General features: G+C 37.3%; 1 protein-coding gene and 1 non-coding gene across 2 annotated transcripts; both read right to left on the bottom strand.

Moving 5' to 3' along the window:
- Positions 1-899: 899 nt before the first annotated feature.
- On the bottom strand, positions 900-15,632 carry chaf1a (chromatin assembly factor 1, subunit A (p150)). The gene is made up of 16 exons (XM_030132294.1): positions 15,297-15,632; positions 13,906-13,953; positions 12,847-13,487; positions 12,230-12,292; positions 10,218-10,462; positions 10,016-10,097; positions 9,863-9,931; positions 8,905-9,116; positions 8,161-8,329; positions 7,996-8,076; positions 6,512-6,613; positions 6,182-6,431; positions 5,574-5,727; positions 3,749-4,067; positions 3,462-3,549; positions 900-1,817 (listed from the first exon to the last, which is right to left on the bottom strand). The coding sequence occupies exons 1-16, from the start codon at positions 15,358-15,360 to the stop codon at positions 1,705-1,707; spliced, it is 2,700 nt and encodes an 899-aa protein (XP_029988154.1). The 5' UTR covers positions 15,361-15,632; the 3' UTR covers positions 900-1,704.
- LOC115418733 (small nucleolar RNA SNORA5) lies at positions 11,626-11,758 on the bottom strand. Its single transcript, XR_003935356.1, has one exon. It is a non-coding gene; the product is annotated as a small nucleolar RNA SNORA5 (small nucleolar RNA).
- Positions 15,633-16,436: the final 804 nt, after the last annotated feature.

Below are 16,436 nucleotides of genomic sequence, written 5' to 3'. Positions count from 1 at the left end.
AATCGATGCCAAAATAAGCTACAATATGTGTAAGGGGTGGGGTTTGATGTACCTGGAACCACTTGTTTTAGTCCACATTCCACATTCAGCTCAATTTAATATCGAGTGGGCCAGATCAATAAAATACTGTCATGCTAACCTATAAATAATGTCAACCCTGAACTTTTCTGTTTTCGAGTGAAAAAAGTAAAACTACATAATGAAAATATTTACATTTAAAAACTATTTCATAAACTAGAAAAGCACTCAGAGCGTAGACCTCCGCCAAGGCAGATCAGTGGCCCCCCCACTCCCGATCACCACCAAAATTTAATCATTTGTTCCTTGTGCCAGTATCAACATTTCATGAAATTTTCATCCAAATCAGTTCTTAACTTTTTGAGTTATCTTGCACACACACACACACACAGACAGACCAACGCCGGCAAAAACATGTGAATTACCTGAAAAACTGAGAAAAACAAGCGCAATTTTAACAATACTATGCCTCAACTTATCATTTACACATGTATGTTACAAATTTAGGGTCACAGTGGGTCTTCAAATACACAAAACATTAACAGGCATTAAGAATTGTACATTTTTGGAGTTTAGAACTAAAATGAGTTTGACACTATATTGTTAATATCTTCAGTGTAATTTTTGCATTTCATAAATTCACACCATGGGCCAGATTTGAACCTTTGGGCTGGTTTTGGTCTACGGGCCATATGTTAGACACCCATGTCCTAATGTTTGAGGTGCAGTGTTGGGTATATACATCACATATTCAAATGCTGCTTTAGTGAACTGAAATTAACGACAGTGCATGTGTGAACTGGGATCAGAGGTGATACTGCGTCATTACCAAAGTGACCCTTTAGTAGAGCTATACTACAAAATGTGAAATGAATGGAATATAAAAGTGCAGTACTTTTACTCATGTTTAATGAATTTATCTTGTTCAAGTATTCTTGAAAAACCATACAGAAAATACATATTTATAAACCACAACACTGGACCTAACTGTACATGTACAGATCTAGATACTACTCCAGTGAGTTGTCAGAATTAGAAAGAGCAGAATAAATGCATCCATTGAAATCAAAGGTTGGATGGACCTGGAGCCTCTCATTCCCCAGTTCTAACTTCTGGACAATTACATACATTTACATCATAACAAGAAATCCCATAATGCCATAAAGGCAGTGTTTCAAAAATGACAAGTTCCACTGTTCTTGATGTCTTGGATGCTTGTATTTACGACACTTGGGCATTTCTGTTCTGCTTTTTCCTCCATCTGTTCAACTCGATCTGCTGTAGCCAAAGCAGTGCCTGAGGGACTCGAACCATCCGATTTAAAGATGCCCAAAGAAAACATGTCTGACTGAAACTTCAATGGAAAAACCAGACTTTCTAAGTGAACACTGGATCCAATCTGGCATCAATAATCATCACACACTGATTTTATGCACAACTACATTTTTACAGGTGAGGCGTCTCCTGACACTTAGAGAAATTATGTAAGAGGAGACTGAGCGTCCAGTATGACCTGCTGTGAGTCGTCTGCATTGGCCGAGGAAGACTCATTTCTGTTCTTGACGTGGTTGAGTTCAGGCCCAGGAGGGAGGATTTTATCAAAGGAATGGGGGTACTTTGAGGTGGAGCAGCTGCAGGGTCTCCAAGATGACCAAAGACGGGGAGAGGGTCAGTCCAGTCCAGTCCTCAGGCAGTGGTAAATGTAGGAGCAGAGCCGGACACTGGGAGAGCAGCCGAGTCTGATGGACCCACTTCCATCAAAGCGTTTCTGTCAGAGGAGGAGTTCTCTTTGCCTGAGCCTGGGGAGGACAAGTTTGGAGTTAGGACTCAACAGCCATCAGCCACTTATGAAGTTAACTGACTTTTTCCGTCTACAGGGGTTTATGAGTGGACATGAACACTTCTACTGTATGAAAAACACCATATAGATCTGAAACATCTTAAAACATGACGTATTTGTGCCAAATTAAGTCATTTCAGTCCTCATTATGTTACCTTTGAATGACCACAAATTCAATCATGGAGAAAGTCATGGAAAAAAAAAATTATAAAATAATATAATGCTTTTTATATATTTTTTTTTAATCTATTCTTGTATTTTATTATTTTATTTTGATTTTATTTATTCTTCTGTACAGCACTGTTTTTTTGTACAGCTGCTCGATGTCTTCTAATCTATTCCTGTGTTTTATTCTTTTATTTTGGTTTTTATTTATTATTCTGTACAGCACTTTGGTCCACCGTGGTTGTTTTCAAGTGCTTTACAAATAAAGTTGGTTTGGACTGGATAATATAACAGAAATATTGGCCACTAATGTGCAAAATTACTCTTTATGTCAATGTTACCTGTTATCAGCAAATATTGGCCAATGCTAATGTAGAGCTGATATACCACTATCACTGTACCAGAGGAACCAATTGCATCAAAAACTCAAATTCAGTACATTTGCATCATTTTCCTCTTTAAAAAAAAAATAAAAAAAAATCAATTCACTCAATACTCCATGATCACTGAACATATTACTACTTGTTACTCAGGTTTAGTAACACTGTACATAATGTATACTGTGATTCTGGTTACATTTTCTATGACATATTTACTTTGAACAAAGCCGTTTTCTGTCATTGACAGTCTTGTATCTGACTGCAGCCTCTTGGCCATGTTATTGTCAATGAGAACTGCTTCTCAACTGATATACATGGTTAAAGAAAGATGAATGAATAAGTTGACAACTAATCATCTAATCACAACAGGTTTTTCCACATATCACGATTTCACAGGTTTTCTGGGCTAACTGCTCAGACCTGAAGCTGTGATGTTCTTCCATGTTCATTACATTTTTTTCCAACAAAATGCTCAGTCATGTCTTTAAATTCTGATGTAGTAAAACTTCAGTGCTGACACATGTCTTAAATTCAGGGTTCATATACATTTTTCAAGGTCAAATTCAAACACTTTTAAGGGTCATTTTCAAATTTTTCTAGCACACACCTTAAAAATACATATCTACAGGAATACATCTATTCATGATTATTTTTTTCACTTTTTATCACAATGATATACATTGTATTATGCTATAAACATCTAAAATTATGTTTCATAATAGCAAAAAGTTTAGAAATTAAAGGAGAACACAAAGTTTATCCAAAAAAAAAAAAAAAGGGAAGCCACTTTGTGTTCTTCAGGTACACTCGCACTGAGACAAAGATTAAGATAAAAATTTACCTAATTCTACTTGAAACCACCCTCTAATTTTCTTTTTTGACAAAGTTTTACTTTTCAAAATGCATCACATCTCTTTGAGTAATTTTGATTACAATTACAAGCACTTAAACTGAAACTCAAGCACTTTTCAGATCTTGAAAACACAACATTGAAATTCAGGCATTTTCGAGGATTTCAACACGCATACAAAGCCTGTAAATTGTCCTAAATAACTCACCACTCTGTGTGGAGATGATGATACAGTCGTCCTCATCATCATCCTCAGTATCAGCTTGAAAACCATCTGCCTCCACTGCATCCGTCACCTGGAACAGAAATCAATGGGACATTAATACACAGGGATCCTTGTCTGTCTTAGGACATTTTGTCAAGACAGTCATCCATTTTAAAATGATCAAATCCAGCTGATTAAAGAGAAGCGGTCACATGTTGGCTGGATGAATAACAGAGACATGAGACATCTAACTGACATAAACCAGGAAACATGTGCATGTAGACCTTCACCTGTTCAGTGTCGGTACATCTCTTCATGAACTTGGTGATGGACATGCTGCCTGTGCTCTTCCTCTTGTTGGAAGATGATGTGGTAGAAGAGGTCTGGGGTGTACTAGGAGAGTTTCCCTGAGAGCCCGTGGCTGCCTGTGCTTCATCTCTGGACTCTTCTCGGGCTCCTGTGGTGAGGTAGGTCCACTGGCAGGGCACTGGTAGAGCCTCCTGTCCAAAGCGGGTCAGGACGTCCGTGTGCACGTACCAGCAGCAGCGCTTGAAGGTCGAGCGTTTCTCATAAGTAGCATTGTTCTTGATGAGGCGCCTCAGGTTTATCCTGATAAAAGCAAAAAAAAAAAAAAATAATGGTTACCCTACTGTCTACATCAGGGGTCTGCAACCTTTATTATCAAAAGAGCCATTGTGCCCCCTCTTCCACCAAAAAAATAGTCTGGAGCCGCAAAAAATAGCAGAGCTTATAAACTTTTAAAAGTTTTAATCTTTTTTTACATTTTATCTGTTACAACCACTGAACACAACAAACAGAAGTGCAGTGTGGAATGGATTCTGGAGTATGATTACTCTAAAAGTACACAGTAAGAGTAGTTCATAGTATTTGTGCTAACAGTATATGAAGTACTAATACCAAAAATACCAAATTCACGAGGTACTTATTGAAAAAATTAATTTTATTTCATCATTGAATTTAGTCTTAATGCCTATTTCAGATGAAAAAACAAACACTTTTGGAGCTTGGAAGGGATTTCTGAGAACGATTACTCCAAAAGTACAATGTAAAAGTAGGTCATAGTATTTGTGGTAATAGTATATGAAGTACTAATACCAAATATACCAAATTCATGAGGTACTTTTTGGAAAACATAATTTTATTCATCATTGAATTTAGTCTTAAAGCCTATTTCAGATGAAAACAAACACTTTTGAAGCTTGGAAGGGAATCTGGAGTATGATTACTCCAAAAGTACACAGTAAAAGTAGTTCATAGTATATGTGCTAATAGTATACGAAGGATTAATACCAAAAATACCAAATTCACGAGGTACTTATTGAAAAAAATTCTTTTATTCATCACTGAATTTAGTCTTAAAGCCTATTTCAGATGAAAAAACAAACACTTTTGTAGCTTGGAAGGGATTTTTGAGTATAATTACTCCAAAAGTTACACAGTAAAAGTAGTTCATAGTATTTGTGCTAATAGTATATGAAGTACTAATACCAAATATACCAAATTCATGAGGTACTTATTGAAAAAAATAATTTTATTCACCATTGAATTTAGTCTTAAAGCCTATTTCAGATGAAAAAAACACACTTTTGGAGCTTGGATGGGAATTTGTTGTAGGATTACCCCAAAAGTACACTGTACTCATACTCATACAGTCGCTCTATGAAAAGTATCGCTATTTATGGAAATTATTCTCTTCAAAACTCAACACTGCCTCCACAGTTCCCAGTTGTACTGCTCCATGTCCGCAAGCTCCCAGAAAACAGACAGAATTACGCTAGTAATATATACAGGACGGAGAGAACCGTCTGTCCGTATCAGTCTGCGTCTTTAACATAGAGCATAAATGAGCCATTACTTTAGTTGTCCGGAAGGTACATTTGCTCCATGCAGCTCATCTACCGTAACTGTCGAATGAGTAGCGCACACGAAAAACGCTAGCGCTGGCTTGACCATGCAGAGGAGAATCGCAGCTGACTTGACCACAGTATAAGGAGCCACTACAAGGAGGATGAAGATCCGCAGGTTGCCGACCCCTGGTCTACATATTTGTATAGATCACATATTTACAGCCAAAATGGTCAAATATTCTTTCACCTTGTGGGAATACTATCCCCTGGGCTCTGAGGGCTGGACAGCTGAGGAGGCGATGAAGAAGACGTCTGCTGACGACAAAACTCCTGGAATTCTGTGATGATCACTTTCGAACTGTTGATGTTGCCATGCAACAAAGGCAACAGCTGGCCGAGTACTATGCAGAAAAAAAAAACAACAATTTTACCTCAGAAATTAAAAGAAAAACATACATCTCGTCATTGCTCGGAATATTATGTAGGAAACTACAGCCAACAACCATTGTCTGACAGCAGTGTCAGAGATTCAAAGATTTGTATTTTTGTCAATTCTCTGGATGCACAGGACAGACAGAAGTGAGATACTAAGCTCTCTAAACTTGAAATGGTCATGTAAACATATAATACTGCAATGAGTCTCAAGGAAAACAGTTTAGGTCGAGACTTTGTGTAAATGGGTTAGAGTCCGGGGGCAGGGGACAGGTAGTGGACTGAGTTCAGCATCCTGACAGTCTGAATGGCAAAGCTGTTCAAGTCTTATGGATCAGGTTTGGTGTAAATCAGCCACAGGTGCAGAGACAGGTTGGCAAAAGGGTGTTCATGTTTTTTTTAGTGTTAAACTAAACCACTTACATTGGGCTTGTTTCTGGTCCTTCTGCGACTGCTCCTCGGGGCTGGGGCTGTGGTCTGCCTTCGGTAAAGGCTCAATCAGACACATGGCATAAGCCTGGAAAACCTCTGACCCAGGTCCTTCTGCTTCCCAGAGACAGCCCTTCACCACAGGATCCAGCACCTTCATCTTCTTCTTACTGGACATTAACTCATCCCACTCCCTCGCTTTCAGTTTCTGCTGCAGTTTCTGTTTCTCCAGGTCACCGCCGTCCTGTGAGATCGACTCAATAAGTTTAAAGCAGCAAAGAAAGGAAAGCCATTCATGTGGTATTTAACATTGTTCCTTCATACCTCTTCTTCAAGTGCTCCCTCGTCTTCAGAGAGGTAGCCATGTGGAACAAAGAAGCCATCATCGTCATCATCATCATCCTCACCTCCCTCTTCTTCATCTTCCTGAAAAAGGGGAAAATATTTGACCCATTATTATTATTTTACTAAAGAAATTTTACAAAAGAAAACAGAAAAAATAGCTTTATAATTGAGACTTAACACATTTCAACAGTTCTTTAAAACCTATTCATTGGTCATTTATGATTTCATTTCTTGACCATTTATTACTAGTAGCATAACCTTTTATCTAAGATATGTAGAAGCCTTTAAAAACTGTATTTTTGCATGTTTTTATACATATGACATAAATGAGTGCATTTTGATTTTTGATATTCAATGAGTTTTTTTTCTTGCATCATGTTCTTTGTGTTTAATTAATATAATGTGCATGTGAGCAGATACTATTATTACTACTACTACAACTAACCAACCGCTGCAGTGTAAAAACCGACCCCATAGTCCTGGTTTAGATTTTCTGACACCATCACATAAACGAAGAGGGCTCAAAACTAATCTGATACAATAAAAGCATAACTTTGTTGTACAGATAAATGTTTAAACTCTATCAAACTGAGACCAGTGTTGGTCTTCTGTGTTTACTTCAGTGATGTAATCAGAGAAATGAAACCAGTGGCTGCTTTGGTTTTGCCACAAAGTTTTAACATAACACTTCTAAATGCAAGGGAAAATGTTAAAAATATAAACATAGATTTGGGAAAATGTTATGAAAATGTAATGATTAGCACTTTTTACCCTCTAATGCACGGGTGTCAAACATAGAGCCTGCGGGCCAAAACTGGCCCGCCAAAGGGTCCAATCCAGTCCGTGGGATGAATTTGTGAAATGCAAAAAAATTACACTGATGACATCAACAGTCATTTTAGCTCAGGGGCCTGAAGTGGGTCAGACCAGTAAAATACTATCATAATAACCTATAAATAATCAAAAAGTTATTCTCTTTGTTTTAGTGTAAAAAAAAAAAAAAGTACAATTACATAAAAATGTTTACATTCACAAACTATCCTTTCACAAAAAATGCGAGTAGTCTGAAATGTCTTAAGAAAAGTAAGAAAAATTTCAACATTTACAGCTATTACTAAATGTTTTGTGTATTTGTAGATCCACTGTGATCTGTTGGTTGTAATGCACATGTGGAAATAAGAAACCAAGGCATAATATTGTCAGAAGTATTTTCTTAGTGAATTTCAGTTCTTTCATTATTGTCCATGTTATTTAAATTTTTTAAATGACAGTTTGTAGATATAAACATTTTCATAATGTAATTTTACTTTTTTCACTCCAATACATAGACATAAGTTTGGGCTTGACATATTTATATACTATTCCATTATCATTTTACTGGTCTGGCCCACTTTGGATCATACTGGGAGGATGTGGCCCCTGAGCTGAAATGAGTTTGACACCCCTGCTCTAATGAGACTTACCCCTTCACTATGTGACAGGGACTCTCCTGGTTCCTCTTCCTCCCATTCTTCATCACTGTCCACCTCATAATCCAACAAGTCCTGTGGATCCATAGCACAGTTGTGTTACTGGGCTGAAACCAAATGTCAGTGTTAAAATGTCAAACAAAAACAAACACTTTTCACCTTGTCTTGTCTAAGTGGACAACGGGGTGAAATATGTGAACTCTTCTTACTCCAGGTGCCCCAATAAGCTGGACGGTAGTTTTCATGAAACCGCAGCAGTTTCATGGGTCCGTAGCGTTTCCGGTCTGGGACACCGTCAGGTTTGGGCCCTTCCACTGCTATACAGTCACTGAGAAGAAGCACACAAATCAGTATGAAAAAAACATGGTTAATGAAAAAGTCACAGGAAAATTTTATTTAACTATGGGGGAAAAAAAACTACTTTGTTTAAACACATTTTCAAAATTATATAAAGATTATGGCAGAGTCTCAAGCTCACTTTGTGCCAATTATTGGCACTTAAATTGTGTCTGCCTGCAATGATGCGCAAATATCACTTTAAAGACAAATTACAATCAAACGTAAAATTTAACCCAATGTCTCTCATTCTTGTTCTCAGATATTAACACTGTACACTTTGAGACATGTAGCAGTGTATGTTAATATTCCATAGATTCAGAGACGTACAACACAAACTGAGTTCAGAGTCTTTTTTTCTCCACTGTTTTTTGATTGTATTGGTCAATTTTATCATCATACATTTGTTTCTATTTTGTTATTGTCTCCCTTTTGTCAGTGAAAAAACTCATCAATGATTATGAAATCACAGTGAAATGGGTAAAATTTTTAACACACACTTCAGACCTCACTCAAAAGTGAACTTTCTTTTAGACAGTTTGGGATAAACACCAGTACCAGTCTCACCTGAGAGTCTGTCTGGGTTTGGTGGGGCCTGTACGACGAGGTTTTTGTCTGAACCAGTCCTTCATTCCATCTGGGTTATTGGTAGGGTTCAACAAATACTCATCCAGCTTCTCCAGAACGGATTCCTCACATTGGACCCGGCAGAGCGGGGCCAGAAACATGTTTTCTTTTATTTCAAATGGAGCAAACTTCCCACATGCAGCTGCAAGTGTCTGAAACGGGAAAAGGTAAGGGGGATGCAAACAGTCAGAGCATGGGCTGCAACTCCAAATACAGATTAGGAACATTCGTGTATTTGGTAACTTTAACCCATAAAGGCCCAGTGCTACTTTTGTGGCTGTTCCCAAATGATTTTTTTCTCTATATATTTAACCTTTCTGAAGTGATTTATCACCATTTATTCTACGATTATCTTCTGTGTTTTGCATTTTTGTAATGAAAAACTGGCATTTTTCTATATTAAATTTACTAATCATGTAGATGTTCATAAAAGCTCAGATTAAAATTGAGGCTCATTATGCCAAAAACAGAGAAAACTAAAGAAAAGGTGATTTATAAAGCAAAATCTATCACTAACTGAACATAAAACAAGTGTCTCTATCCACTGTCCTTCATCAAACTCCATGGGTTTTACTAGTCAATCAATGTTGTAGAAGATAACAGTGTTTCCACGCTCTGAACATCCAAATGGGTCATATCTGATGACCATGAAAAGATCACAAACTGCATTTTACACCCATTATTTACATGTATTGATAGGATTAGTCGATCAACAGGTATTAAACAGTTTGGATCAGTAGTTTACTTTGGTCACTGGTGGATGTTTGGGTCTTTATGGGTTAAACCAATGCATGCATAAGTTTACTAAGCACTTTGTTTTGCATTTTGAAGTAGGTAAGGAGAGACAAATCCAGCTGAGCAAGAAAATAAATACCCAAAAACTGTTCAATCAACCAACCTTTGGAGCTTGTTGGACCTTGGGCTTCTGTAGAAACCTGGTGATTTCTGCTTTCTCAGCTTTGAGACGCTGTAAACACAGATATGATATGATTATTTGATGCAGTTCTCTTAGTCATCTGATCCCAACCAACATCTTTGCAAATCATCTCACATCTTTCTCTTCTTTCATCCGTTTCTCCTCTTCCTTCATTCGCTTCTCCTCTTCTTTCTTCCGTTTTTCTTCGAGCTTTGCCCTGAAGTAAGATCAAGTACAACCTTTACCTCACTTAAGTTAAAGCATTTTAATCAGCACTGACTCATCTCTCACACCAACTGGGTAAACGTGGCCTTTACAGTGATGGACATGGACTTACTCTAGCTTTGATTTCCTCAGCTCCTCTTTTGCTTTTAACCTCTCAGCCTTTTCCTTCTCGTCCTTCTCTTTTTTTTCTTTTTTCTCTCGCTCATCTTTTTCCTTTTTCTCCCGTTTTTCCCTTTCTCGTTCCTCCTTTAGTTTGCGAGCCTCTTCTTTCTTTTTCTCTTTAGCAGCTTTAGCCTCTTCCTGCTGGCGTTTCTTCTCCTGACGAAGCCGCAGCTTTTCTTCTTGTTCTTGTAAACTCTGAAATTGCACAAAACCCACTGTTGTCTTGTTTTTGTTTTGTTTTTTTTAAATTTAGTATCTGCTTTGTTTTCTGCAGGATGTACAGAGAAGCACTTTAATGACATGAAGATACAAGAAAGCATAAACCAGTGGAGCGGAAACAGAAACAAACAGAAATGAAAAGTAAAACATACGTCAGAAAATCAGGACAAAGGAGTGTTATACATTGCCCAGCCAAAAATAGAGTCACATGCAATATTTTCAGTGCTTGATTACAAGAGGCATTCACTGTGACATTTTTTTTTTTTTTGCAATATAATGCTTATGTAGTGTCACAATCAGGTTCATAATATTTATTCCATCCATAGTTGCATTAATTTTTGATTATTGATGATGGCGAATCAGACCGCTGCATCAAGTCTTCATCAAATGGAGGATAATCCATGTGTGAAAATTATGTCTCATTCTTCCTGAACCATTCTGTCTCAAGCCTGACAATCCTGACATTGTCCAGTCTTTTTGACGTTAAAGACATGAGAAGACACTTACTGCAGTTAGAGTTAAATAACCTGTTCCAGCTGAAACATTATGAACCACTGCAGTACTTACCCATGGAAGCATCTGAACTATTTCCATAGTTAAATCCAGGCAGTCACTTTTTTGTTGCCCTGGCTGTTTATTTAACTCTAACTGCAGGAAGTGTCCTCTCATATCTTCAACGTCAAAAAGACTGGACAATGCCAGGATTGATCAGGATCATCAGGCTTGTGACAGAATGGTTCAGGGAGAGTGAGACATTTTCACACATGGATTTGCCTCCATAAAATCCAGACTCTAATTTGGGATATGATAAAAACTCAACGCAGCGATTCAATTTTCCATCATCAAAAATCAAAAATGAATGCAACTGTGGATGGAAAAAATATTATGAACCTTATTGTGACACTTTGTAAGCATTATGTGGCAAAAAAAGATGTAATAGTGAATATCTCTTGTAATCAAAACCAAAGGTGGTGCAGTAAAATATTGCATGTGCAACATTTTTTTGTGCCGGTTAATGTAAGTGTGGTGAAATGATAATAGAGGTTTTATCAGGGGATTAAAGAGAACATGTGACAGAAGGAACTTTTCTGCTATTTTTCAGTCTGTATGTTGCTTCTTTCTTCATTACCCTGTAATAACTTTGTCTGTAATCACAGATTTATCCCCAGTGTCCACAGGAGGACATGGGGCCCATGAACTACATTTCCTGTGGCAGCCATTTTGGCCAGTGTTGTTCACTGAAATGAACACACTGAATTTGACAAGACTGCAATACTTAGGATCTGCTTTGATAGTTGAATGAATGCACTTTAAAAATGCCACTGAAAATACATGGTATGTTGTAAAGACAAGCAAAGAATAATTTATCAACAGAGAAGAGCTTTTCTTCCAAGATTTTAAAATCAATGCTGGACTGGGTGATAAAATGTAATTGTGATAGTTTTTTTTCCTTTTGTTGCTTTACTTTAATTGTATTCCTGTATATGTTGATCTTATAATAATTGCTTTGAATACTCTGTCAACATTTGTGCTATGTCCCACTGTTTGGGAAATGTTCTTATGTTCTGACCATAAAGAATGTTAAAAATCACAAGTAACCATTTTTTGCTTTAATCAAAAATCAGCCTTTAAACTTCAAATAATGATTTGACATTTATTGTCAGCATTTTTTATCAAAACATTTTTACCACATCACTCTGCCCTAATAATCTGATACATAAACATGTAGTTGAAAAGTCTCACCTTCAAGGAACGTCTTTGTATCTTTTTCTGCTCTGCTGGTATCTTAGGGGTCATCTTTGGCTCCTGTTAGTAAACAATGCACATCTGATTAAATATTATTAGTACATTTGCATTTTAATTCTTCCATTTAAATCAACCTTAAACTTTTCTTTTCCAAAAATCTTCTTTAAAATTTTTAATTTCAAAGTGGTATGAATGTTTGATGTTTTTGTGTCCATTTCTTCAGTATCTAGATGTAGTAACAGTTACCACATAAGATACAGTAATTACTTCAAATTTTCTGATATTTGATTCATTGCCCAATAATCACTACAGCAACAGCAAAAGAAACAGGATGCTGCATTGTATTTCTATATATAGTAGATAAAAAGAGATCATATTAACATTATAAAAGTCTATAACATTAATGATGAGCAAATACTAATGAAATATTTGAAAATGTTGAAATCTAACATAATTGGTTCATTGTTTAAACTACTTATGTTCTGTTTTGTATTATAAACTGTACATTGTTCCAGATGATGGGATTTTGTATGATTTTGAAAGGTATGGTACATTACCGACGTGTCAAAGGAATATATTTTGGGATAAATGTAAAAAGTGAAGTCTGTGCTCACCGTTGGTGTAGTGCTGGGTGTAAGGTTGTCAGTCTTGGACTTCTCTGGTGAGCTTTCAGACATGGAGCTGACAGATGAAGCAGATAGCATTGACTTGTTTCCCAGACTAGAAATGTTTCCAGACTCATTTTGCTCATCTGGCTCACTTTCAGATTCCTGTGTTATGTCGAGCTGTGAGATGGACGGTGACTGACTCCTATCTTTTTCCTCCACCTCTTCATCATCATCATCATTATCCTTATCTACATCTATGCAGTTTACAGTTTGTATTTTAGGAGTGTGATCGCTGTGGCTCTTTTTCCCAGAGGAGGCCGTTTTGTCTTTGCTGTGATGCTTGTCTTTTTTGTCTTTTGTTGGGAGACAGGGAGAGGAAGGAACAAGGCCCTTTACAGGGGACAAATTATCCTCGGTCAAATCTATGACTATGTTTTCATCTGATGCAGGACACCTGCGGCTAAGGAAGCCATCAAGGGGCCCACGTCCATTAACTAAGGGTGGTCCGGTGCGCACAGGCAGTGGAGAAGACTCATTCTCATTTTCTCTGTCTACAACTCCTGGTTCAGGACACAAATGTGCACAAGAACGTTTAGGAGGCTGGTTCTCTTTAGGTTCTGGGTTTAGGCGCTTGAATGGGAGACGAGCTGCAGATAGAACATGAGAAAATTATTTTAACTAAATGACTTATGCAGATTGTGGAGCAATCAAAGCTGTTTCTACAAAAAATAAAATAAGCAAAAGGTCTGTTACATTTTAAATAAATGTGTTGAAGGTGTGCTACTGTAACGTAATCGTGGGACAGGAATGTGCACAACAATATATTAAGAACTAAACAGCCATTGTTACATCATTATGATAGGATTTCAACTATTATAGTTGTACAAATTGAGAAAGTGTGACAGTATTATGCCCAAAATAGCAGAGATCTGAGCAAAAAATTATATTTAGGAAGTAATCAAAAGTAACCTACAGAAGTTGCAAAGCCATTACTAACATTACTCACAAAACTGGCTTTCACAGATGATTTTTACATTCGTCAATAGTTTGAAAAAAATGTGTTACCTTGAATAAGTTTCTTGTTGGCATGATTACTCGGCTTACAATCCATGCCTAAAGTAAAACAAAAAACAAAACACACACATCATTGCATAAAGTGATATTGGTTCACAGCACAGCTTCACATTTTCAAGACATTCAAGCTAATAACAGTTCATTTGGATCGTGGCCATAAGGAAACTGGCTGAATGGTTTTGATTAGAGTTAAAGCCTTATATGGGTGAGTATTACTAATAATATTATTATTAATATGGGCAACATTATTATTAGTGAAATAACAGACTAAAGACGTGTTTACACCATACAGATTCGAACAAAGGCGCAGTACTAGACCTTTACATTAACATACCGTCTGTTTCACTTAACTGTTGTGTAATAAATGTAAAACCACATGTCACTGGAGGTTCAGTTACTGTACTATTCGCTTCTATATGCATGTTATCCTAGTGTTAATGTCAGCTTCATAAGTTTTCAGACGCTTTCTCCGTTTAATATGTTTGATGGAGTAACTAGAGTGGCATGGTAAAACTATGACTACAATAGTTGTGTTTGGTTAGCTCTCCCGCCAACCGGTGGAGCTGCTGGTGTCGGGTCTGCAGGCCCAGCCGAGCCCGCAGAGCATGCACCCCTGGGCTGTCAGCACAGAATGCCTGACCGGCGTTAGCAATGGACAAAATCACACACGGAAGAACGCTGCTCATAACAGCTACTATAAATACAAACATGTGAAAAAGCGAGCACCTCTGAGAAGCCAACCTTGAAAAGAAGCCTTTGTGTGTGTTGCTAATCATAGTTAATCTACTTCGGTTCGCTTATGTCACTAGCTTGTCAGCTAACTTAACACAACTAGCAGCTTAGCTAAACCTATCGGAAAGACCTAGTAATTAGCATAGTAACATTTAGCAAGCCGTGTAGCCAAGTTGAACAAGAGTTTGTGACACTTTTAAGCAAGGTTACAGTCATACTGCAGACAACTCTGTTACAATGAAACCTAATTTACCAAACCATATCAACAATGGTTCACTTTTACGAACATTTATCAAGAAGTTAACGTGTTAAAAAAAAACAGCTATGTCGAGGGTTATGAGACAGCTATACAGAGCTACGTTAGCCTGCTGTTTAAACTGTTAGCATGCAATTTCATAATAACCAGTTATTATTTGACATTTAACGGTGACAGTAACTGATGCTAAGTTATGTTGTTGGAAAAGTCAGGTTGTCTGTTGTTTAACCTCAACATTGTTTAGTTTTTTACGCTGACATTAATTGTTAAAGTTCTGTGCTGCGAAGATTACAACACTACCGACACAAAAACACCGACTCGGTATTACAATAACAAAGATTTTGAAAACCTATACTTGAGTCCGCATTGTTTGTAGGATCTGCAGTGGGTTTACCTCTTCTTCGGGGAGTCGACGCTGCCAAATGTCCGTCCACAGGTGGGTTTTCCGCCGCCAACATCCCAGTCACTAACCCTGGACCCTCTCGTCTATAATATTCAACGGCAAAATAACTTTCAAATGGCAGGCAGCTCACGTCTACACCCGAGAGTACCCTAACAATGAACCGTAGTTCAGTATTTCTATAAAGATAACATGTATTTCTACTTTATTTTACATAAAACATTACGCATTTTCTTTCCGCATCTCCCACATACTCTTTACGGTCACCCTGACGCCTGGCTCGCGCTCCACAGTCGGAATTGGCGGGAGTGTGTCACTTCCATCAATAGCCGCTGCTGATTGGTCAGAACCCGGTCACTGAGCAGAGAAGGAGGCGTTTGATTTCTGTACCCGCGGTGCACGCCGACACAACCTATTACTGAATGAAGGAGATAAGCAGAAACTTTACTACAAATTTCTTACACAGAAACAGTTTCATCTGTAACAGTGTGAGATATATAACTAGTTGAGATACAATTTCACTGCTCCTAACCTTAACATAACAGCAATATTGGGGGGTTTTCTTTTGCAGGTTTCCTGAAAAAATGGTTAGTATTTGCAATATATTTAGAGTAATGCGTAAAAGTCTTTAGCTGTGTTGTTTTGATTGATTGATTGATTGATTGATTGATTTCTTGTGCACTCTATGTACAGTGTTGTTTCAATTTCACAATAAGACAGAAATAACATAACATCCACATATTATATACACATCAGTTTGAGTACACAAATATATATATACAATAATTCACAACTAATATACACCCCTCGTAGCCCAAAAGGGAGAAAAAGTAAAACTTATTTACTCCCACCCCTAGGAGCTTACAGATGTATTTCTCCTTCTTTTTTCTTCAGATACAATAAGAAAATACAGGAGATATGTGCACAGCCTTAAAAGACACTTAAAACCCTGAACTAAATGGGTTGCGAAGGTTAAAGTCACAATTTAGTGCGACCCTTGTCCCCATGACAAGAAGCTGCACAAACAATTACAAACATCTGACATGTGTTGAATGGAAACCGGAATAAAACATCAGAAAATAATTGTAATAAATTTCATATTGTCTGAACCAGAGGGTTAAAGACGTAGTCATG

The sequence above is a fragment of the Sphaeramia orbicularis genome, chromosome 4, assembly GCF_902148855.1.
Source record: "Sphaeramia orbicularis chromosome 4, fSphaOr1.1, whole genome shotgun sequence".
Taxonomy (NCBI): domain Eukaryota; kingdom Metazoa; phylum Chordata; class Actinopteri; order Kurtiformes; family Apogonidae; genus Sphaeramia; species Sphaeramia orbicularis.
This window is presented reverse-complemented; position numbering and strand designations above follow the sequence as displayed.